Consider the following 24,848-nt stretch of genomic DNA (forward strand, 5'->3'; position numbering starts at 1 on the left):
TAGTAACTGAATATAACCTAGAGTAAATCCCTTGGTACATGAACACTGCATAGAGAATCTAACTTTTTATTTTATAAGAGTAAATTAGAGTTGTCAAGCTGCTCTGTATTAAGATCATAAACTTTAGTAGGTTATTAAATATATTAACATCAGGCAAAGCATTATTGATTATTAATTTCAAAATATAACAAAAAAGAGACTTTCTAGCTTTCATCTTACCTTATGGGTTAGAGGCTTTCCATCACCCAGTGGCTTTCCAGACAAAGCATCAAATATGTAGATAACTGAAGGACAAAAATATGGTTTATTAGCTAAAATCAACAGTTCTTTACAGACTTTTCAATAAGTTCCATTCGTTTTCAGAGTATGATAGAACTGTAAGTGGATACATATTACTGTGTGCTTAGTTTACCAAAAACTTTCACGCTCTGGTCAAACAAGAATCTTAGTTTGGAAAATGCAGTCATCATAGTCTGCTGAGCACAGGCAGGAATATTCTCATTTTGCAGTCAGAGTATTCTGTGAAAATTCCCAAACATTGTTATTTTCAGGGCACTGATAGCCACTGTAATATATAATGAGAAAATTAGCACTTTACTGCCTATTTAAACTCCAATTTAAACACTCGATTCAGCATCAGTTCATGGAAAACACAGATGTGACAGCATTTCAGATGCTTGATAACACATCCCACCTGAGGATTTGACGTGCTACCTGTAAGCACACACCATAAAATGAACATGCATGCTCACTCCAAAGGATGGCGATGTTAACATGTTAATCCTGCTGCGTCTTTCTCTCACTAGGACACAGGATGTTGCTTTGAGGTCAGTGGTTATTTAGGCAGGAAAAAAAAAGAAACTGTAAGAGCAGGTGTTCGGAAAGCATCGGTCGAGTTTGCAGAGGAGGAAAAGAAAGGGTTTTGCACAAGCATTACTCTTGGCAGCTGGTTAAATATACAAAAGAAAACGAGTTGTTCCTGAGAAGTGGTATTTTTCTCACTTTTATGCATGGCTCCCTGCATGATGTTTATTTTGATCTTGCTGTACAAACCAATTCTGCTGCTACTATAATAGCTATAGGAAGTGAGATTAAGGGGGGGTAAGAGAAATCTTCTGTACCTAGCTGGCAAGTGAAATTGATTAACTTTTTCTATCTACAATGCTTATTATGGTATTTCAGGTAAGTGCGATTTTGTGTATGTGTGTGGTTTTTGTTTTTTTAAATCTTGAAATCTTAACATTACTTAGAAGCTAAATTATCTCTTTCACCAGTCCGAGAAAGAACAGCTCTTGTGTGCCTTCAACACACACGTATTTTCATGGAATAGCTGGTCACAGCTAGGGCCAGGAGCTCCTTTTTCAGAACAAGCTCTCCTCCCTCCTCCAGCTTCCCTAGAGAATGAGGAAGGACACTAAGTGCACAGATACACATCTTTTTTTTCTGGATTACTGGAGGAGGGAGAGTATCCACATAACGACGCTGAAGTTATGCCTGTCTGTGTTTGGGAGTAAATGGGCTTGTAAAGAGCTCCTGGCTCTGATGTGCAAACTGCTTCCTGCAGCACGCTCAGCTCTTAGATATTTCTATAATGCACTGCATTATGAAAAACAGACCTGCCCTCAAAATAGGGCAAAGAAAAAAATGCTTCTGCTAGGGTGAGTTGAGAAGAATAAACAGGCCTAGATAAGCCACAGCTTCCTGTGCCAAGAATCTGTTTTCCCATGTGCTGGCATATTATAAGGCTTTTTACCACTACTGGTGGGATTCGTAGCAAGAATAGGGAAAAATAAAAATACAAATCCCTACTTATTAGCAGAACAGAAGCTGCTATCAGTAGTTTCATTTGGTGAGCTTATTTTGAAAACATAGCCAGATACCCAAACTCTGTAAATTACAATTTTGATGAAGATCAGCCTGTGTGCAGAACTGGCTGACAAGATTTTCAGGACACTAATAGCAATGATTTGGAGCTGGAGATGCTCTTGGGTTTTATTCAGGATGATGGCCAAAGGAACAGGGCCAGAGAGTGGATTTACCATCAAAATCCAAAGTTTGTGTAGATACAGATGCAGACAGCAGTCAGTATTCTTGTATGAATTTTCCACGTTTTCTTCATTTATCCATAGTACTTCTACTGTTTTTATCCTAACTGCATCAAAGGTGTCAATATGGCAATAAAGTCTGTGTTATACATACTAATATATAAAAAACCATACATACACTTGTGCAATAGAAATACACAGAGTAAAAAAGACCAGAAAAAATCCAACTTTTCACTTACCTGTTTATAATTGTTTTGAAAACCACTTATTTCTTCTGAATACATTTCACTAAAATATATTGTTACTTATAAAAGTCCATTTTATTATTATGGAAGAGCCACCGTGCAGGTATTTACTGCAAATATTCCATGGTTTTCCAATGTATTACATGCAGCTGGAAGTTCGGAAACATATATATTCTCATTCATTTTTTTTTAATCAAAGGTATACAAGACCCATCATTTTACGTCATTTTTATTATATTATTATATTTGATTTGTACCATCAATAAATTCTTCATGCTCTATGCTTACGTTTTATAATAATTATGCTAAGCATGGAAAACAAAGTTAAATGCATAGATGCTGAAAACTTCACAGTAAATTATTAGCAAACATGGAACTATCAGAACTGAGAACTTACCCTTTTCATCAGCTTTGTCTTTTACTGCCAGAGTATCATTACTCAGAGATACTGTCTGGGCATTTAAAATGTCTGTTCTCATTCCTGGAAATTTTGGAGAGGAAATTAATCTCCCTTCATAGGAATATAAATAAAGTCCTCCACCATCTACGAGAAGAAAATGCCTAAAAAAAAAAAAAAAAGCTAATTGTTTAATAATATAGAAAAGAAGGATGACCATTTCAACCATTTGAAGACAATTGTCTATTATTCTGCAAATGTTTTCAGTTAAATGACATAATTTCTAAGCCTTACATAGTTGACATTCTGAAAGCTCTGAGCAGATGACTTCAGTTTTAATGTGAATGTTATCTTTTTCCATAAGAAATATTTATTATCTGGAACTACTATGATTTTATCAGTTATAGATATTTTAAGATTTAATCTTATGACGCCTGATGACACAGCATATAACTACACACAGTATTCCCTGCACATCACCACACAAGAGAACCCTGACCATCGGTTTGTGTACTTTGTGCATATATTTGAGAAAAAGCCCTAATATTTAGGGCTAGCTTTGAAAGAGTATTATCTGCATCATTTCCTTCACTATGACTGGATTATAACGTAAAGAAAATAGAAGACACTGTTAACAAACTGCTTGCCATCTATTTAGATGTAGAGCTTCAGTGAAATAAATTATTTGCCAGAACACGTTGCAATCTTTTATATAGAATATAAATACTTCTGCATAACAATAATTGTTTGTTAAGTACAGTATCTATAGTTCATAGACACAAAATACATCCATTAAAAAAAAAAACGGTAGACTCCCAACTATTGTAAATATCATTGCCATTGGCACCAAATGAACCACCATCTGTTTGCACACAGATCTGCCAGCGTAGACATATTTTACTAAAATTTTAGGTTCAGTTCTGTGGAGTAGGGATCACCTTCACTGCCATAGAACCTGTATCGTGTTTGCAAACTATACTTTTAATTAGCAGTACAAAACTTCAAATCTAGAATTCGATCTTCAGAATCCTGGCTACTTGCTTCCCCTTCCTGTACTGCAGTCTCTCTGCAGTCCAAGACACGCGTGTTTAATCTGGGGCACTCAAAAACGCAGGGAGTATTGCACTGCATTATGCTGGAAAAGCTGTCCAAGAATACTTGCCCAAGAGAATTAAGACTAAAATTGAAACTGAAGATTTTTGAATTCTGCTCCTATTCGTAGTCCTTTAAAAGACTCTCCTACAAAAGCACACGTAAAGATCTCTGACAAATGATTTTCAGGAAATACAGATTAAAACATTTTTAAACTGAGAAAAAAAAATGTAATTTCTTGTAAACATAGTACATATATGTAAGAAAAATGAAAGCATCATTTATTTTTTATTTTGCATACCTGGCAATGTTTCTAATAAAACTTGGAGGCCTAAGTTAATTTCTATAAAATATATTCCACTTCAAAAAAGCAATATAGAACATAGAAAAGAGACGTTACTGTAATAGAGGAAGATTTACTTTCTTCCATAAATGAGTATAACCATACACATGTAATATATGATAAGATTCATTACCACCATCACAGATGTATGTCAAATACACTGGCTATGCCTTCAGAAGCTACTTACCAATACTGTATATTTTTGTCTATTTCTAAAATCTCCTGTGTGTTATTTTGTTTTGTTTCCTAAGAACTTGGTGGCAAAGTTTTTCAGAAACACATCTCAAGAAGTATCTAATAATGAACATTACAGTAAGCTACCTTTCTGCTTGCAGAATCAAAGTGACTGTTCCTTCCTTCAGGTCAAAGATAAGTGGTGTATTCCAGTTCTTTGTACTACAGGAAAAAGAAATTCATCACTTGTTAAAACCATTATCGTAACACACCATCGTAAATACAAAGTTGAATTCACTAAGTAAAGCACACACATTTTAATCATTTAATATTGTTACAAAGGGAGTTTTTCAACAAGGAAAACGACATATAAGAAGCCAAGTAACACTGATAACTGTGCAGTATGATCCAGTAACACTTCTGCTTTCTTTTTTGCATCTCTTCACACTAGCTGTAGCTGACCTAGGTGTCTGAGTGAACAGAAAAATCACGTTTGTATGAAGCAAGTAAATTTTTAAAGTACTTCTAAATCGCAGCTCAACTCTTAGAGTGATCTGGAGTCAGGATGCACGCCCTGTTACAGGCTGGATTATTGTTCAACATCAGTCGTCTCACTGAGCTGATTGGTTGCTTCAGCAGTAAACTTTAGATCTCAGCATATGAAACAGAATATCATGTTCTTAAAAAATGATGTAGGATTGAATCATTCTGATTTTATTCCAAAACAACTGGCATGCCAGAAGCAGTATTCAAATAAAGTCACTGGATGGAGTCACCTAATGGGGACAAATACATTTGCATCCAGTCATCATTATTGCTGCCTCTATCTGAAAAGAGCAGAAATTTTTGTGGCCACATGTTGGTGCGCTGACTGGCTGTACAAGAAGCTAGAAGAAGCTGGAAGAAAGGATGACAGAAGGAGGGCAACTGTACTCAAATACATTTTGTTGTATATGATGCTAGATAGAGTATTTCAATTAGTTTCAAAAACAAATAGGTCATGAACTACTGTACTTCAAATAAAGTTTCTGCTGCTTTCTTACAACAGTGAAATAAATTCAAAAAAGCTTCATGAATACGTATTACTTACGAAAATACGTAACACTGAAGAGAAGTTGAGACAACCAAATGCCCATAGTTCAAAGAGGCCTTGATAACCCTGTCACGGAATTCCAGCAAATCAACTGCATCATTAATAACGTTGTGCACCTAATTGAGAGAAATCTTTAGATGAATAAAATGGCAATAAATGAAATGAAAGTTGTTAAATATTATATTCTTTCTTATTATAAGCACATGCTGATACTATTATATCATTAGTAGAAGAACACAATTATGTTGGAATAGGCACTTGCACAGTACTGGTGGAAAACTTAAAATGCAAAGGTTCTATAAACTCTGAATAAACAATGAATATGCTTTTGAAACAAATTTTGGGAAAAAAAAAGAAATTTTGCTTTAAATGTAATTTTTATCTGTTAATTTTCTGTCTTTGTGAATGGATGTTCTATTCAAAAATCAATAGCATAATCACAGCTGGGTACTCCAAGAGTCAATCGTTAAAAACAGAAAAAGCACAACAGCAGGAATGCTCAAGGAATAAAAATTACTCAAGAGCTGGATAGACTTCCTTAAAAGAAAGAAATGAATAATTAATGCTTAATTGGAACACAGAAGGTATAAGCAAAATATAATACATGGAGTTGATAAAAGCATCTGTGATCAAGGATGTCTGAAAGTTCCCATTTTAACGCTCACTGTTCAGCTGGTTAAACAATTTGAAATGTAATAAATACTTCAGTGATCCCATCATGATCCCATCTGAATACTTAGCAATAACCAAGGTTTTGATAAAGATATGCTGTCTCGTTATTAAACAGTTCTGGCTATTTAACATACTTTAAGAGAAATTTAGGATATGACCTTGATTAAGTAGGCCGTGTCATTTCTGTGAAAATTTGCTCAGATGACAATGTTACAAGAAAATCACAGTTTGTAACCAACACAGATTTTTGAGCTCAAAGATGCCTTTAGATTGTAGTTGCATGAAATCTACTAGGGTGGTAATTTCTCCTTGATTTTCTCCATTCTTCAACGAATTGCAAAACGAGGATTGAACTCAATTATTATGGAGGTCTAGAACAATTTCCAAAGGCATATTAATTTTTGTGTTCACTGTAGTGATATGTCCATAACTAACTTTGCTATTGTAATAATAAGGACAAAGGAATGCATCTAGAAATTTTGTGGGTAAGATTTTTCTATATAAATATATAGGAATAAAATAAAATAAAATAAAATAAAATAAAATAAAATAAAATAAAATAAAATAAAATAAAATAAAATAAAATAAAATAAAATAAAATAAAATAAAATAAAATAAAATAAAATAAAATAAAATCTTGGATCAGGGTTAGCTATCCTTCCTCAGTTGTTTGCATATTCAAACTCCCTGGAGTTATTAACAGAGCCCATCTGTTACGAGTCGATGTCTGGGAATGAAAGAAGAAATACGAATTTTTACCTGCTAATTTGTCTTCTGTGTTCCCAGACACTGACTCATATTATCCCACCCACTAGACACAATTGTTATACAGCATTCCTGTTGTTACAACTTTTCCCAATTACATAGTCAACATGAAAGAATTGAGACCAAAAAACATTTAAGGGCCTAATTAGGAATTTAGGAACTTGAATTTGATATTGAAAATATTGGCCTGGTGTCTAATATCAAATGTGTAATTTGGAAAATTTGTAAGATGGAAATCTTATATTACCCCACTGTCCACTGAGCAAATGTTGTGAGTCAGTGTCTGGGAACACAGAAGACAAGTTAGAAGGTAAAATTCATATTTTTGTATTAATTCCCAGATATTTGGTAACCTAAATGTGGATCCGGGCCAAGATTTTTCGAAGGAAGGATCCTGAGCTTAAGCTCCAGAAACCACATGTAGGGCCTGCTGGCTTCCAGCAGCGCTGAGACTTGGCAGCTCCCCCGGAGCTCGGTGCCTATGGCTCGGCACTCAGGGGCTGGAAGCACCAAGCGGGTACCTGATGTGTGATATATGATGCATGACAAAGTTCTGCACCTTTGGAAGATCTGGATCTAGGCTGCGATACAGCACGTGGTGCAGATAAGCAGCTACAGCCAGCAACCAAATGTATCTGGAAATTCACTGAGACAGCGACATTCATCATAGCTTCACTAACGACATGGGCACAGCACGCCTAGCTAAAGGATCAGCTGTTACGAGGTGCATCAGTCCCTCCAGCATCTTAAGAACGCAGGTAAGGCAAAGAAAGTTCCTCTGTATTGCCTACACTTGGTCAGGCAGCTTCATCTTTGCTGACAGTTACTGTAACACTATTGAAATAATACCATGCTTTGGTTTTGGCCCACGTATTTGTATTGTTTTCTGCATAAACATTTTCATTACACTTGAAATTATCTCTCATAAGCTGCCTCCCACAGCTAATTTCACATGTTCTCCAAATGGGCTTTATTTTATTCTGGAGGATAAAGTACTTCTGGCTCATCTGGCAGTATGGTTTAGTCTACAGAGATCTGATCTTCTGTACAAGGGATAACTATTTACATTATTTGCTAACTCTGGCCATTTTATGATCTTAACATTTTCAGTGATATATACATGGAAATAAAGGATAGTCAATAATATTTGTTACTTGGGGATTCAAAATTCAAATCTGGTACTGAGAAAAGCCTTAGAAAGCGACTACTCGGGATGTAGAGTTCTGCATAGTTAAGATTACCTGCATGGTTCTCCTCTTAATCAATGTTATTTCAAAGTTCTTCCACTCCCAGCGCTGCTCCACAACGTGGGCAAAGATGACGTGCCCATTGCCACATGCTCCAGCTAGCTGAGTGCCGTCAACAGACCAAGCAATATTAAATATGCTGCCAGTGTTGGGCTTCTCTAAAGCATAGGACCACTTGCAGAAAAAAAGAGAAAAGAATTCTTAACCGTTTTGTACTTGTTTGGAAATAATTGATTGTAATAAATAGTTACAGAGTTATTCACATTTTTTTAACAGAAATGTATCAATGGCATAACTTTTTATCACAGTTTTAACAAGCAAACCAAAGAGATTAGATTCTTAAATCAGATTACTTGAAAAGCGGGGACACAAAAAAAGGAAACCATCAGATATGGCAGAAATGAAGAATGTCCCAGTGCCTGAAGTACAGTAGGTAAAAGTTAACTAGACAAGGTATATTTAAAGCATACCTAGCCATCCATAAAGCTAGGCAATCACTACATGAAAATTAAGGAAGCACCCTTAGAAACAATGACACTGGTAACGCTGGTACAGTAGGCTACAGTCCTAAGTGTGTGCATTCAGCTTATGCTGCAGCGGCGGCTGTTCCTGCACACAGAACTAGCACTGCCCAGGCAAAATCAGCTTAGAGCAGCCACTGCTGCCGCACAGAGAGCTGCCGTTGCTCCTCACCATGCTGCCAACCTAAGCGGATGGAGAGAAGCACTGAAAGAGATGCCTACGCATCGTTCTCCTCCTAGCACGGGAAGATGCTAGATACCTTGCCCGCCTTTCTCCCTAGTCTCTGTTATTGTTATTTTGAAGGGGAAAGATGTATTAACGTTTCCAGTTGCTATGCCTGCAACAAAAACAAGAAGTTGAAACATTACTGCAACCACAGTCTGAGATCTGGCCTAGCCTTGGAGAGAACTAGAGCAGCTTACATTTAATGCTAAGCTTAATTTTATTCCTTTCCCATATTTACATTTTCTCCAGTGAAAACCTTCATTCTCAAATTCACTCAGCCTTATGTGCAAGACTCCTCTAAATTTAGGTGGATCCTTGTCAATACACTCTTGTCAAAAACTAGAATTATCAGACCAAGACACCCGTCTTCTCTTTCTTGCATCTCAGAAACGCAGTTGAAACAAGTCATCCCAAACCTGAGAACAAGCGTTTCCCTGAAAGTGGGTGACAAAAATGAAATAACCTTTTTATGGACTTCTAGGAAGAATTTAAACCAGAGTTTAAAAGGAGAAGCAAATCTCAACTATAGCCCCTTCAGAACTGTATAACAGAATATTTTTAATAGCATTTAGCTCTTGCAGAACCACCTGAATATTCAAACACATTTGAAAACTTAAGAATCAAATCATTAAGAAAAAACATGTGATCGAAGTTAAATGTAGACATTGGATTCTCGTGACTTTCAGATACATGATATTACACCAAAGGGGAGACAGCTGGAAGAAAATATTCACCTAATGTTTCTAACACATTTCATACTCTGATTTCTTTTGCAGTACCCATAAGACCAAAGAAATATGAAGTCCTTCACGCAAAGTCTTTGTATGACTTATCCAAAATGAAATCACAAAAATCGTATTAAAATAAAGGTGTCGGAGCAACTTTCAATAGCAGGGAAACACAACGGGATGAAATTCAAGCTCCCAGTTGTGCTGACGATGTGCAGCGTACTCTCTGAGATGACTTACTGAGTTACGGCTCTTTTACAGCCGAGGCACACGAGGGCAAGTGAAAGACAATGTCAGCACTGACTGACTTTCCAATTTCAAGCACTCAATTTTAAGGTTTCAGCTTCCGTGCCTCTTGGCTCAGACACACCATTCACTGCCTATATAATCTGCAGTTGGGGAAGGTAATTGCTTTTTACTTTTCCTTTTTTTTTTTTTTTCTTTTTTGGAGAAAAGTCCATAACTTACTCTTCTGCCTCAACAGGATGAGCTCTGTATGAGACACTCCGTAGTAATTAAAAGCATATCTTTAATTTGTGTCTGACATCCTTACATGGGGAATGAGTAAGCTCTTGAGTTGTAGGGCCATGCGATGATTGCAACAGGCACACTCAGAATGCTCTACATGTCCTCCTACATCTGAGACATTTTTCACAGCTGGCCAGATGTGGTCTGAAAAGAGTGTGAAGAAGCACTATTTCAAAGCTGGGTATTAGGATCTTCTCAAGCAGACAAGAGTTTTTTTCTAAGGCCATTTACGTCAGATAAAGGCTTCAAGCCATCAACTAAGAACCACATCATGGAGCTTGAAGCATCTGGCTTTAGGGCTAACTTTTTATGCAGAGCAGATAGACTGCACCTCTGAAAGAGAATACATTTCCCAAATTACCTCTTTATAAGACAAAAGTCTGCTTTTCTTTCAGGTATTTCAAACACTTACTAACATGTTTCCAGATTACAACCTAAAATACATACATTTTTAAAAATATAAAACAGTTAGAAAGTTTTATTTCCTATTCCTTTCAGAAAGCACCTGATGTAATTCAGAGCACTCCTGTGATCCGTACTCCCTGAAGATGTCTGATACATCGTGCACACAAAAAGCTCCAATAAATAAAGATAATTTACCTCTTCATTTGCAAAACAGAAACAATTTCTACAAACTGTTATGCATCCCCTCCATACACTGAGTTAAAAAAAACCAGGATATGGCTATGACTGTATGAATGACTGTACGAATGTTCTTCCAACATTGTCCGAAATGCTGCAATCTTATCCTGTGGTATTACTCTTTGGCTTATACTTCTCCTGTGTCATAATTAATTCTTTATTGAATTCAATGAACTACCCTCAAGAACAAAACCAGTAGTTATAGAAGTTTCATTATATTAAATGAATACCTAAAAGCAATAACTTAAGCTTCCCTTTTCTGATTACACAATGTAGTAAAAATAGATGAAGCACTGCGGCCATTGAATATTGTCTGACTTCCAGAAATGGAAACGGAGTAGGCTCTTGAGACGTGGGTCAATTTTAATGAGCAAATTCAGAGGAACAAGGATAGCCTTTCAAATGCATAATATTGATAGATCAAGACTCAATATGAAGGATCGAGTTAGTTATTATTTCTGGACCGAGTGCAGTAAGTTAAGAATGGTTATCCACATAATACCACTGCATAAATACATGGAAAAGAAACATAATGAAGAAAGAGCATTCTGTTATATTTTAAATGATAAAAATAATGCTAATGTCAACCGTGGATGGTTCGTTGTTCCTGGCTGGTCTCTGTTCAGGGTCTCTTTACAAGTGCGCGGAGCTTGGTGCAGGGAGCACTGACACAGGCTGAACTAAAGCTGATACTGCTGAGCCTCCCCATGAAGTCAGAATCTGCACAACATACCTAATCAGCCGGCTTTAACTATCATCTTTGCTAATTTTGCCTTTCTTTACAAAAAGAGAACACGCGATCTCCCCTGCAGACCACTCCAGGATTCATAGAGCAGAAGGGACCAAGAGGAACCGCACGCTCTTGGCCCCGCGCAGCCCGACCGGGCTGACATTTGCACAAAGGCTCAGCTCTTGCTAAATAAGAACTTTTACTTGTTTATTTTAAAGTGAAGGACCAGTCTGGCTTGTGCCCTGCTGGGGAATTCACATTAGTGCACTGGTAGCTGATATCTCAAAACTTACTGCAGTCTGCATGCCCATTAAGGCTGGCAAGTGATGTTTTAGTGCAAACTGCCTGGAAGCTTCACTTCAGAAAATGCCTATTAATTTTATCATATAACAGAAGACACGTCAAATATTACGAGATTATAAAATCAATTATCCAAAGCAAATCTATACTCGGATGCTTTAGAAACACCTGAATATTCATACACATACAGACCTAGCTTGTAGGATGCGTATGTCTCTACGCGACTCCACCCTTATTTTACTGAGTATAAAACATAAGGCTTATTGTACCAAAAACACCCTTATCGGGCTTCCACCTCCCACCACACCAGCATCCACAGAAGATCCTGCAGACCACAGACAACACGCATAACTGGTGGTAAGGAATCCAGAGCTACGGGTGGAGATACAGCAATTTACTACCTGAGAAGGAGAAACTTTCCTCAGCGTGTGACTTGAAGAAAGCAGAGGACTAAGAAGGGTTCCTGTTGCCTTCTCAAACATTTGTTGGAATTAGCTCTAGTAATTAAAGTTAATTATCAAAAAAAAGACTAAGCCAGTACCTCCAGGGGAGGTATTATGCTGCTTTCCAAAAATTCTCCTGAAATCCAAGCACGCTCTCGTAATTATTGGACCCCAGAAGAACTAAAAATAGGATGACAAACTGTCCCATATAAATTCTTAACCTTAGAAAATGAAACATTGATGTAATTCTTTATATAGATTATTACTTCCATAGATGATCCACATGTTTTCATTTTCTTCCAGAAGTCACATTAGCCAATTCTAATAAATTAAAATATGTCAGCTTGGAAAGAATTGGTCAGCAACATAACTCCATGGGAAACCCATCTGTAAATTTTTTTATTTTATTGAGCTACAAAGAATTCAGAATCTTGATTGTTAATAAAGGTAGATGAAATAGAGACAGCGCAGAAGAAAAAACACAAAAACTTATTTTGCTACACTGCCAAGTGCATATCTGTGAGAAGCAAGACTAAATGTAATGGGATCAAAGCTCATTGTAACTCTATAGGAAACAGATTTGCTGTGATTTCTACAGTGCTGTAGTTTAGGACAATTCTGAATGGTATGAAAACACACGCATTGTATACAGCCGCTTTCAAAATCTTGCCATCTTTTTTATATTAGTCTAATATCTAATGGTAATATAAAAGACATATTATAATGTTAATTTTACAATAGTCACACACTTCACTGTCCTGAATGGGGATCATGGTTTTAAAGATAAATCTTAAATTATTTTCAAAGCTTCTCTGTACATACCTGCTACACTGTAGTTTTAAAATCCTTAGATGCTTTTTTTCCCCTCATTTATCAATAGTTTAAAAAATAAGGAAAAAAAGAACACCGCTAACTATTTAACATATGACCAATTCTGGATATCAAATAATGCAACAAATAATGCAATAACTCATTATATTTGTCTTCTTGAGAAAAAGCTGAAAAGAACCATGTAACAACAGAGCTCAACAGAGCCATAGCACCATACTTCCACTTGCTTTAAATGGGGTGAGGAATAGCTGTTACATGTGCAGATCTTTTTCCTTTATTTTCTACAGATATTAGGCAATGTTCCCTACATTTTATTGCTGTGGTTTTTATATTATTCTTCTACTCTCCAAAGCATTCACAACACAACCTGTCTTAGGAGCAGATGGGTAGGGTCCATTTTCTAAGGCACTTACGTGGGAGTGGAGTGGAGAAGGAGGAAATCAGTGAATTTCAGTCATTCTTACCATCTCTTACTGTGTAAATATTTTGACCTGATCAGTAATGTCAAGGGAAGCACGCAGAGCCACAGGAAATAGCTTACATAAATGAACTTTTTAAGCATTGCCCTCCAACCAAGTGATTAGATTCGGAAAAGCTGCGAACACCAGGAGGGTTCAAGTCTATCTCTCAACATATCCAGCATTACGTTTCAATATTTATGCCTTAAAATTAATCTTAGTAGCCTCTACAGGATTAATGATCACAGACACTAGGGCAGACAACAAATTCCAACAGTAAATATATTTTGTTTGTTATTCTGTACGGTAGCCATAATAATTTATTTTAGATAAATAAAGCTATCAAGAGCAAAGGTGATTTTTAAATGAAGAAATAAAACTTTTCTAAGAGTTACTGCTATATTTTTAGTTTTCTTTCTTAACGTACAGCTGCCAGAACAAAGTATCCAGGAAGAAAAAAAGAATAGGAGAAAAGAACATACACTAACAGAATTTAATTTAATTATGTCCCAAAACTGAACACATATGCTAGAGAAGAGTTAATGATATATATATCGCCTGATGGCTCCCTAAGGAGCAATTTGCCAATATAGCTCCATTACATCAGACATAATAAAAATGTCTATGTTGACCAGTAAAAGCCAGGTCTGGTTCTCTTCAAACTCCATCACTCTGGTGGTATGTGAATCATTCTTCCTTTTCCCCCATTACTAGCAAAGCTAGTTCTTTAGTAACTATTTACATTTAATGTCAGGAAAGAAACTTTCATTAAAAGTCACGACTTTTGAAGATAATAATTTATCATTGCTAGCTGCTAAATAGAGAAAAACATCTGGCACTAGCTACTGTACATGCCTTTATTTCTTTGAGAGTTGAGTAATAAACCAGGTAAAAGAGCCCTTAATTTTGTGAAAAAATAAACCTATCTGCATTTTTTTAAAGTCCACAAGCAGACTTCTTATTATATACTGATTAAAAAATTACTCATTTTTAGTTAGTAGGAGTTTCAACTGTACTTACAATAAATTAGATTATATAATGGCTAGCAAGAAAAACAGTAATGCCCTGGAGATCAGAAACAAAAGCTATACAAAACAGCCTACAAGATGGCAGAAAAAAAATATCTAGTATTTGTCTTCCTTTTCCAGTACATCAGTCTTCATCACATTTAAGCTTAAATCTATGTTGAGTGCAAAATGTTATTTAAATTGCTGGCACCACCCACAAAAGAGCATATGTATTTCAGTTTACCATTTGCTAATATAGCTCCGTAATCCCAGTACTCAGAAAGGAGGCGGAAAGCGGTTGTGAATGAAGAGAGCACGGTTTAAAGTGCTCTTTGAGGAAGAATACTAGTGGTAACGGCCGGTCTGGTTGTTTAAAGTCCTGTGTTACATAACATCGTCCAACACAGATGTAGTTGTACTAGCATAAATATAACTTATTTGGCTGCAAAATATGCTATATGTATAGAAACACTTCTACAATGGCATATTTATATAGGCAGATGGAAAGGCAACAGAGCAGATTACTGCTTTAATTACGTTTTAAATAGAGTTACTCGGCATATTAAATGGAGACAAATCCTCTTATCCACTTCGCCTAGGAAAAAAAGTTTAGGGGCAGTCAGAAAGACAATGCCACACTCTCCACGCCTAACATTAACCTGACCAGAAGGATGCCAGGAGAAGAAATGATGTCCCCACCGGCGATAGAGACTGTGAACAGCGATCTGAACGTCCCACCGTCTGACAGTTGAGAGGTGACCGCACAATCGTTATGATTGCATGCACAGAGTATTTATCCATTTTCTTGAGAGAGGCAGTATTTAACTCTGAACAAAACGTAGGCAGAGAAATCTAACAGTAAGATATACCTGCTTTTAAAAGAATAGTTTCAATGATGAAAAACATTACACGATGGAAACTGCAATCGATTGTAACGATGTTTGCACTGTTTAATATGCATTTTCTCTGCTTTGTATAATCCACGTGAAATGTGAGGTGATAAAAGGAAACTTCTCACAGTATATTTGTTCTCAAAACATATACCAAAAAGAGACAGGAAATACCTTTTTTACTTCTATATTTTTTATACCTACTTCAGTAACTTTTTTTTTTTTAAACCTATGTGAAAGTTACCTGTTTTCGTTTGCACAAGCTAATAAAGCTCCAACTCAACTTTACTCTTCTGAACTTTCTAGTGTGCTTTTAACACATAGGTGATAAAAAAAATCTCCTTAACGTAAATATCTGAAAAAATCAGATATAAATAAAGCAGATTAAACAAAACAATCTGCAGAGTAATGCTTTCCAGAAGAAAATTGCATGTGAGGTGCTTTCCTTCAAGACAACTGTACACAAATTTTACTTATACAGATTAAGTAGCACGAGGAATTTCTCAAAGCAAGAGGGAAAGGCACAGAAAATTGAAGCAATCCCCGCTTCAAATTTAAAGGCCTCATTTACATTTATTTTTTTTTAGGGAAGATTACCAAAATCAGAATCAGTACAGAAAGTGAAATACGAAGACTCAGAGATCCTACCCTGCACGCCTCTTCTCGTACAATTTTTAAAGGCTATTCTCATGAATGTAAAACTACCTGAAACGTGCCGTCCCGGTTCACAGCAGGGAAAAACCCGAGGTACTGAGGATGCCCCCAGACACCACAGCAAACGCTGCTTTCCCAACCTGAGCAAAAGTGCAATGAATGCAACAACAAAAGAGGTAGAGAATGGGTCAATGAAAGTCCCAAACCGGCAAGGTTTGATGCAATTCGAGTCTGAACAAAAAGATGCAGAACCACAGGAAATCCACAGAGACAATCAGGTCAATCTGTGCTTTGGGCTAACTTTTTTAGAATACCAGCGAAGGCAGATGAAACCACATTAATTTTAATTGAAGACCAAGTTGGAAGAAAAAAAAATACTAGGTCAGCAACAGCAAACTCGGAGTAAAGCTGCAAGTCAAAAAAAAAAGCAAACAACAACAACAAATGAGAGTTAGCTCCTTTAGGTGCGTCTTTCTTCTGTTATTCTACAGTCAGGTAGTAATAGAGAAGATCAGATGGGACGATTAAAGCATATCTTAGCTAGAATAATTATGCCCTGTCCATCCATTAGAAACAAAATCATAAATGTTCTCTTAGCTCCTCTTTTACTACTGCTTTAGCGTTATCATTTCTGATGTCTGACAATTGCATTTTGTGATCTTATAAAATATGCCTGTCGATTCTTAGAATTTTTAAGGAAAAATAAGCTAAATAATATATGCATAGGAAATTTTATTCTTTTTTTTTTTTTTTCCCATGGACATTGTTCTTTTATCTCCTTTTTTAAGACAGCTCATTGTCATTCACTACTTGCTTTTTCAGTTAGTAGCATTTCATTATAGCCTTACAGGATATGCTTGTAAATTCTTACAGTTTTAAAGGAAAAAAAATTTAAAAAAAAAAGCAAGCCAACAAACAAACAAGCAAACAAAAACAAAAAAGTATAACGTCCTGAAAGACAATATTATTTAAAGAATTTTTACCCACCAGAACATACTTAGATGTGCAGCTAGGCAGATCAAGAAGTATAACCCCAGGAATATTTACTGTATTATCAATAAATTTGCACAGTTCTACATCTGCTGTTTCTCAGCATTATTACTTACCCCAGTTTTATCACATAGACGTAAAGTATGAAAAGACCCCACAGCAAATAATTCTCCATCCCCAGACCAAGCAATGGATGTTATAGGATATTCGTGGGGCTGTGAGCTGTACAGTAGATGCCCATAACTGTCCCATACCTTAAAAAAATATATTAAAAACGTTATATGACCACACCTTGCATGCACCTCTATGTATTCTAGACCTAACCCTCACAATTACAAAAGTTAGAGCAATACAGTCTCCTAGTTACTTTAGTGTGCTGTTGTGTAACTGGAAAAAAAAAAAATCACACATCGTATTATAGTTCATCTTTCATTATAGGCTGCTCCTAATCAATATTGGTTAGTTTAATGCAATGGACTTGACTTTGCTGCTATGGCAAATATTACATTATTCTCTATATAAAATATTTTGAAATAATGAGTTTTGTTTCCTGTACTTTACTGTAAGTCTGTAACATAACGACAAGGTTTATTTTATTTGCACTTGCTTCCCAAAAATGCAAGGTACTCCTCAAATTTCTAGACCAAACAGATTTTCTCACTGAATGTAACCACTAGAAGACCAAGAAGTCAATTAATAGCATCAAGTCATTTGCAGTGGCTTTACCTCCTCTAATTTTGTCATTACTCCTTTCAGATATGTCAAATATGTCATAGGTTAGGTTACATTATTCCAAGTACTCATTTTTACAGTTCTACGTATTTTCCTGTAGGAGTTTATTTCAGTTGCATTTTACTAATTTTTGTTCTAGCATACCTTTTCAGACACGCTTCTAATTTTATGCTACTAGACAGAGTGAGGCTTAAAAATAATGTAAATAGAGTAACAAGTTTTTCTTGAAAACTGAAAGCCTTCTCATTTAATTTTGAGCTTCTCAGTGGTATTAAGATTAGAAAACTTCAGAATGCCTACAAATATGTTTTGGATAATTTAGTTTCCCCTAAAAAGTTAACCAGTACACACCTTATATTTACAATCTTCACCTGCAGAAAGAATAAGCTCATTGACTGAGTTCCAGTCAGTTTTTAAAATAAGGCCATCGTGGGCTTTCCACTGAAACAGAAAAACAAAACAAAAACATAAGTGCAACAAGTCTGAGAATTTCTATGTTTAATACTTACCATTAATTATCATTTAGTAGTATTCACACACTCCAGTGTAGATCAAGGTTTCCAACAATACAAATGCACGGGCTTATTCTCTTCTGTAGAAGAATAAATTAAAGACAGCCTGGAACAAGGCCGAATGAAAGCCTAACAATCTGCACGAAAAGAACGTTCCAGAGGACTGCTGCTGTATCTTTCAGCCTTTTTCTAACAAATAGAAAGGGAAAGGCTCTTGCATCTTTCTGCTTCCTCCTTGTTCATTTCTGTAAACTAAAAATTATTTGACAATTTCTATTGTGGATATTCTTCAGGCATGTGATTAAGCATTTCCCTTTTTGTAAATACTTTCTCTCTCTCTCTCAAAAAAGGAAGTTTTAGTTGAAATAGGAGGTGGACAGAAAAAAAGAGCCACATGCATGCTGCCTGGAAAATTTTAGCACAAACGTTCAATGTTTGGCAAAGCTATAGATAACTGAAAAGAGTTTTCACATGGGAAGTGAGACCTTAATGTATTAATGATACCTGTAAAACTTTAACATTTGGTTGGAGAGGTTTAATAATCAGCTGCTTTCCTGAAGTATAGAGAACCTTTTCAGAATCAGGTCCCCAGGCTACTGAGTACACCGGCGTTCCTGTAGACACAAAGAAAACATTTCTTATGACTTAACTGATCAAATTATGCAGAAACTGCAACAGCCACTTCAAACTGGTTACTTCAAATCACACATCAAAGATTCAGGAGTAGCAGAAAGCCAGCCTACAGGCAACCATTTGTCCTCCACATGTGTCTGTCTGCACTCACAGCCACGTTTACTGGTTCACTTCATGTTTTAGACAGCCATAGGAACAGCAGTAACATGGACACGACCCCGAAAACCAGCCCTGAAGACCTTCAGCTCGCACTGCGCAGCCTTCCCGCACTCCTCGAGGGAACAAAAATACACGGAGTGAAGCCCTGGCAAATCCACTCGAGAAATGAACACCTACCACTTTCAGTTGGACCACTCTAAAACTGACCTCTGAACAAAACATCTACACTTACAAAAATATATAAATAATTGATGGCTTTTCCAATGCTACACCTGGGTTACAGAAAAATGTATACGGATTTATTACTGTTGTAGGTAGTTTTGTATTGCACCAAAAATATTTTTTAAGATGCCCAGGATCCATAAAGAATCCTCTAACATAACACATTTTTTTTGGTTTGCTGCACTTATAAAACAAGCAAGCGTTGCACATACAAGCAGCTTACAAAATCAAATGACAAAAGATAACACTAGAAAGAGTGGCCTGCAGACTTCACAGATTTTTCCCAGTTAACTGATTTTTTTTTCAGGTTGAAAACTCCACAACGAGGTATCTGGAATCAAACTGACTGTTCTGTTTTAAACACATGTTATGTTACAGCTTTTAAATGACCTTTTTTGAAAATAGAAGAAAGTGAAAAATTGCACTGAAAAAGCATCCAGGAAAAAAAAAAAATCAGACTTGCCAACTATGCAAATATTTTCCGTAGTACTTGACAGGATTAGTCTCCCCTCAAGAAGAATCAAAGTATTACCGTGCTTGATTCCTTGCAAATAGAAGTAAAAAAATAAGTAAAGAGCATGTCCAAACGTTTGTTTCTATCACAGCAAAAGCCCTGTAGCAATGAACAGCAAGTTTCAGCACAGCCTCAACAGTACAAGACATGGAAACTGTGCATATAAAAGTGCAAGGAGAGGGACTGGGCAGTAAGTCCCTGTTAGATCATTGTTCCTTTTTGTAAGACTTGCTTCAGCATCTTCTGAAATGGGAAAGAGAAGCCTTATTTCACGCCTGTTTTTCACCTACTGACTGAACATCCTCACTGGCAGAAATGAGGCCCTTGAAGACGGGTTCGATTGCCTAAAATTCTACCTGAGAAATAAGAAACCTCAGAAAGAGTAGTTGTTACAAGCTAAATATTTGTATTTGATGACTTCATAATTTTAGAAGAGGAACACAGAAAGCAATTCTCCTGAATTCTCAGAAATCTGCACTTCTTAGGGATTCCTGCATATTTTAGCTGATAACTAATTATCAAGTTGATCAAATGAATTAATATTGAGTAAATAAACCATTTTTAGTATAGCTATCATTTATGGTAATTAAAAAAAACAAAGGCCTGAGAAATGCTCGTAGGCAGTAAACTTTCCAAATATACTTCTGGCAATTATGCTCCATTTCAAAAAACAAATGACTTAGGTATTACCTCTTAACGGGAATATTTTGAGATTTAGACAGCTAAGTAATTGAACTGACATATCGACTTTCTTAAAATCATCTAATATCGTACCACTTCGGTCTTCAGATGTTCTCTCTGAAGAGAAAAAGGTTTTATTATGGCAACGTCAATTCAACACACAAAACTTGATTCGAGCTTCCACATACTCAAAAGTCTAAACTGCAAGTGATGTCATTGTTCCTGAATATTTCTGTACCTTGCGCATTTGCTTTTATGAAGTCATTTATTCTATGTTACTTGGAAATATAGGATGATGTAATTTTTGTTGTCAACCATGATAGGAGTCAACTCAGAAACACACAGCATGCATTAAGCAAATCTGGCACTAGCTATTATCCTACTGGCAGCAATCTATGCTTAAAATGACAAATTCTGTCACCAGCTGCACAGAAATTCTAAATAAACTAATTTTTGTCCTGCTCTGATGCTGATTTAACAATCAGAAGACTTTTAGATTTAAACCAAATGTTTAACTTTTTTATGATGGCTGACTACTTAACCACAATTTCCAGGGCTTAACAGCAGGAGCTAAGTTAACTCATTTCCTTCTGCACTTAACAAGAACTTGGTTGGGAAAAGACTGCCAACACATTGCACTGCTGTGCAGAGAAAAGTTCAGCAGGACAGAAACTGCAGTGAATTGTACTGGTGATAAACAGCTTGAGGACAAAGTACTGTGACAAAAGATGTGATAAAAGCAGACAAGGTGGACTGAGGGAAGATCCGAAGAAGGAGTATCAGCACGAAGCATGCAGGGTGGGCTTCTTCACATCTCAGTGCTCTTCTCGCAGATGTTAATCCCCAGCGATTCATCCCAGCGGCCACTGTGTGTAGCAGAGAAGGAGCTAAGGTTGAGTGCCAGAGTGATGGAGCAGCCACTCAGACGCTTTCAGCCACAGCAGATACTTTGGTATGTACAACAGCAAGTCTGTGTGAGACCTCTCCCATTCACAGAAGTAGAAATATAATTCATACAACGTATGTCTCTATTGCAGCTCTATAATAGGAGTGTCGTACATTTTGAGTACATTTTGAGTACATTTTGAGTACATTTTGTCCCCTAAAAAGTAAGCTCCACTTCATAACACCTTGTAATTAGACTGTTTCCAGTCCAGATGTTGTCAGTTTGCTTCCAGTAGCCAGAAAGGTAAAGGAAGAAGATGAAGATACTCTACAGGTGAAAAAGCGAGCTCGTGCTCAAAGAGCAATACAGCAACGAGAGCAGCACATGATGGCCAAAGGCTGGATGCAGCAGAGGCCGTGGGCTCACACGAACTTGACTCCGTGCATTGGCACAATGGAAGGACACGCGGCCACTGCACTCCATATAAGTTCCGAAAAAGCAAAAAAAAGGGGAAAATATATGTTCATGTTTTTCTAGTGAATAAAAATCCAAAGATAGAACAGGCACGTAGACCATCAACCAAAGATAAGAGCCTGAAAATTTATTCCTAATACAAAGAGTGGAATGACTAGAATGTTAGTAACAGTAATCCCTGCATTTCTCAAGATTATCGATAATGAAGTGAAAAATTAGCTCAAACCCAATATAACCCTCTTAAACAACATACACATTTCTGCAGAATCCTATTCTGACCTTAGGTATGTCAGCAGCTTACAGAATGGTCTGTGGGAATCTGATCCTATCACGTTTAAAGGGCTTTGGAGCCTCATAGGTCCTTATCTTAAAACACAAATACATAGATAATTATTTCAAGCAGACCCAATTCTTATAGCGTACCAGAAATTCTAACAAATCAATGGAAATTCAACTTGCATATTTCAAACTAGAATGTCTCTTACTTTAGAATCTACATGAAACCTCAAATAAGCATATAAAAACACAAAAAAAACTTAAAACATATAACTGAAAAATAAAGATGAGTTTGTGCTTCAAGCATTTTTTTCCAAAAGTCACAGTTCAGTTAGCTTGCCTTTTTACATTGTAAGCATGAAAAAAAAATATTACATCTGAATATGAACTTCCTCAACAAAATTGAAATACATTTTACATTCACTCCTGTGGTTAAGATGCCTTCAACAGGTTGAAAGAATTTAGATAATTTGTTTTAGAAAGAGATAAGGGTCTGACATTTAACCCAACCCCAGGTGCATGTGGTTTCTTAAAAAATGTCAAAGGGTCACATGATCTCAATGTATGAAGTCTGAAAAACAAAATCTAGCTCAGTATCTTCACTGAAATAGTACAGAAATGTTAGAAATTGTAATTATAAGAAAACAGCATTTCAAAAATACCAAACTGCATTTGTATAAATACGTATTTTCAGCTTGCACTGTTGTATTTTTACAATAATGTAATTTTAAATTGATTTAATAAAAATAACTGAAATGTTCTACTATGCATAGAACTGTAGTTGCAAAGCCAAGATCAAGGTTAGGTCTCCACAGCCCCAGTTCAACAAAGAAATGAAGTACAGGAATGGTTTCACTTCTGTAAGACTGTTTGCATATATTAAATTAGTTACTGGGTTAAATAGGGCTGTTAAGAGTTTTAAAGGGCACAGGAACTAACCTATATACATTTTGCATCTTTCAAGCATTCTTGCAATGCTCTTAGTAACTTTTTTTTCCTCAGTTTCGCTGTAAGAGTCTGTGGCTTAATATTTAAAACTGATTCTTCTTATTTTTAATTCTTTAGTCTCTCCAGAATCCTTAGCGTGGAACTGAAACTGTTGTCTGAAAATATTGCAACAGTACATTTAATTTTACCTTTTTTTTCTTGAAAAATATCTTATTGAAAATTCAAGCTACACAGTTTTTCCTTTAAATTTATCATATAAAAACAACAGTTTGGAGGGAGGGATCGAATACAAACCATTTCAGATGAAAAGCAAATGTTAAAAAAAAAATAACAAAAACAGGAAAACTGGAATCTAAAACAAACTATTTCATACTCAGAACTTCTAATCACAGTTCAGTAATAAAAATTAAACATATATTTTTGCCATTTTCCTTACATCTTAGCAATTTATCCAGCCCAAGACAAAACAAAAGGCAAACACCCACTGAGAAACTTCTACAGGTTGTAGTTAGCATGTCAGTAGGAAAAGGTGATTGTGCTCTATCCTGAAAAAAAATAATCACTTGACAAAAAATTCATAAGAGATATGATATTCAAAAAAAGACAAAACGGATAATAGAAGCTCTTCTTCATTGCAGAGAAGCTCCTGCTTTGAAAATATTTGCTGAAAAATGCCATGATTTATCTTTAATTTTAGTGAAGATTACCTGGGCCTAAAGATCATTAACCAAACCAGGCTTAGGGTCTGTTATTTAAATATATTTTAGATGCCTCAAATTTAAAGTTCTAACTGAACTTTAAGAAAATTAACTTACCTTGCTGAGCTAACGTGGATCTCAGCATTCCACTTTTAGACCAGATTTTCACTTGCCCATCTTCACCAACTGAAAAGTTATCACAGAAATCAACTTAAAAGCAGTAATAAGTCTAACAATCGTGGCAGTTGTAAACTTACGGCATTTATTGGGAAGTAGTGAAGTTAAAATAAGCCTGGATCTTTACACAAGTAATATAGTTTTTACATAGTCTTCCTAACATGCAAATAGATAGTATTTTAAAGAAAAATATTTAAGTCCTTTTCTACTGTTATCAACAAGTCTCTTCCTCTCCTGAAACTCCTTATGGTCTTCTTATCTGAAGCTGCTCCTAGCAAGAGAAAGTCCATCCCTATTCAAGCACTCTAAGTTACGTATTTGTTATTTAGCATCACTAGTAGTCTGCATCTATTTACAGTTCAATGTCCCAGAGGCTGATTAAATGAATCTCTTAAGAGTCCAAAGAGAGAAGGCGCAGATTTTAAGTATTAAACTGGAGGCTTCACAGTTGATAAATGGTGAAACCGAAGATAACTGGGGGCTCAAGTTGGAAGGCTTAAATTTCATAACATAACTGCATGCTACCAAGAAACTTAATTTACTTATCAAAACTCTTATATGCTATACAGCAGATTTAGTTATGTGCATATAAAAGAACAGAGATTTTCTAAGGTGTTATCATATTTAAAATGCACAGTTCTTTGCCTTTATTTAAATCCCCCTGATTCGACTGATCGGGAAAAAGGTGCACCTGGACCCTTGATGCCATTCTTTCTTTTGAAGGTAATTTACTTCCAGACTTCAGGTTTTTATATATGGAAGATTTACCTCTTAGATAGTATTAAAAGTGTAACAAACACAATGAAAAAAAATCCTGTGCCCATTTGATACTGTAAAAATAGAGCCATAAAGGACATTTTAACTGATACAGTATCACCAACGATTCTCTATTCAACTCTCTTGTTGCAGGAGAAG

The 24,848-nt window shown here is 36.0% G+C and overlaps 1 protein-coding gene across 1 annotated transcript in view; it reads right to left on the bottom strand.

Moving 5' to 3' along the window:
* Window positions 1–24,848, bottom strand: part of IFT80 (intraflagellar transport 80) — a 47,278-nt gene that overhangs the window by 10,201 nt on the left and 12,229 nt on the right. Inside the window, exons 5-13 of the mRNA XM_080604031.1 lie at window positions 23,874–23,942; window positions 18,770–18,879; window positions 18,105–18,194; window positions 17,138–17,275; window positions 8,068–8,247; window positions 5,387–5,505; window positions 4,444–4,518; window positions 2,688–2,851; window positions 220–284 (exon numbers count right to left, since the gene is read on the bottom strand). Of these exons, the coding sequence (XP_080460157.1) occupies window positions 220–284; window positions 2,688–2,851; window positions 4,444–4,518; window positions 5,387–5,505; window positions 8,068–8,247; window positions 17,138–17,275; window positions 18,105–18,194; window positions 18,770–18,879; window positions 23,874–23,942 (1,010 nt within the window). The remainder of the gene's footprint in view (window positions 1–219; window positions 285–2,687; window positions 2,852–4,443; window positions 4,519–5,386; window positions 5,506–8,067; window positions 8,248–17,137; window positions 17,276–18,104; window positions 18,195–18,769; window positions 18,880–23,873; window positions 23,943–24,848) is intronic.

Source organism: Anser brachyrhynchus (assembly GCF_964034855.1).
Source record: "Anser brachyrhynchus genome assembly, chromosome: 9".
Lineage (NCBI taxonomy): Eukaryota > Metazoa > Chordata > Aves > Anseriformes > Anatidae > Anser > Anser brachyrhynchus.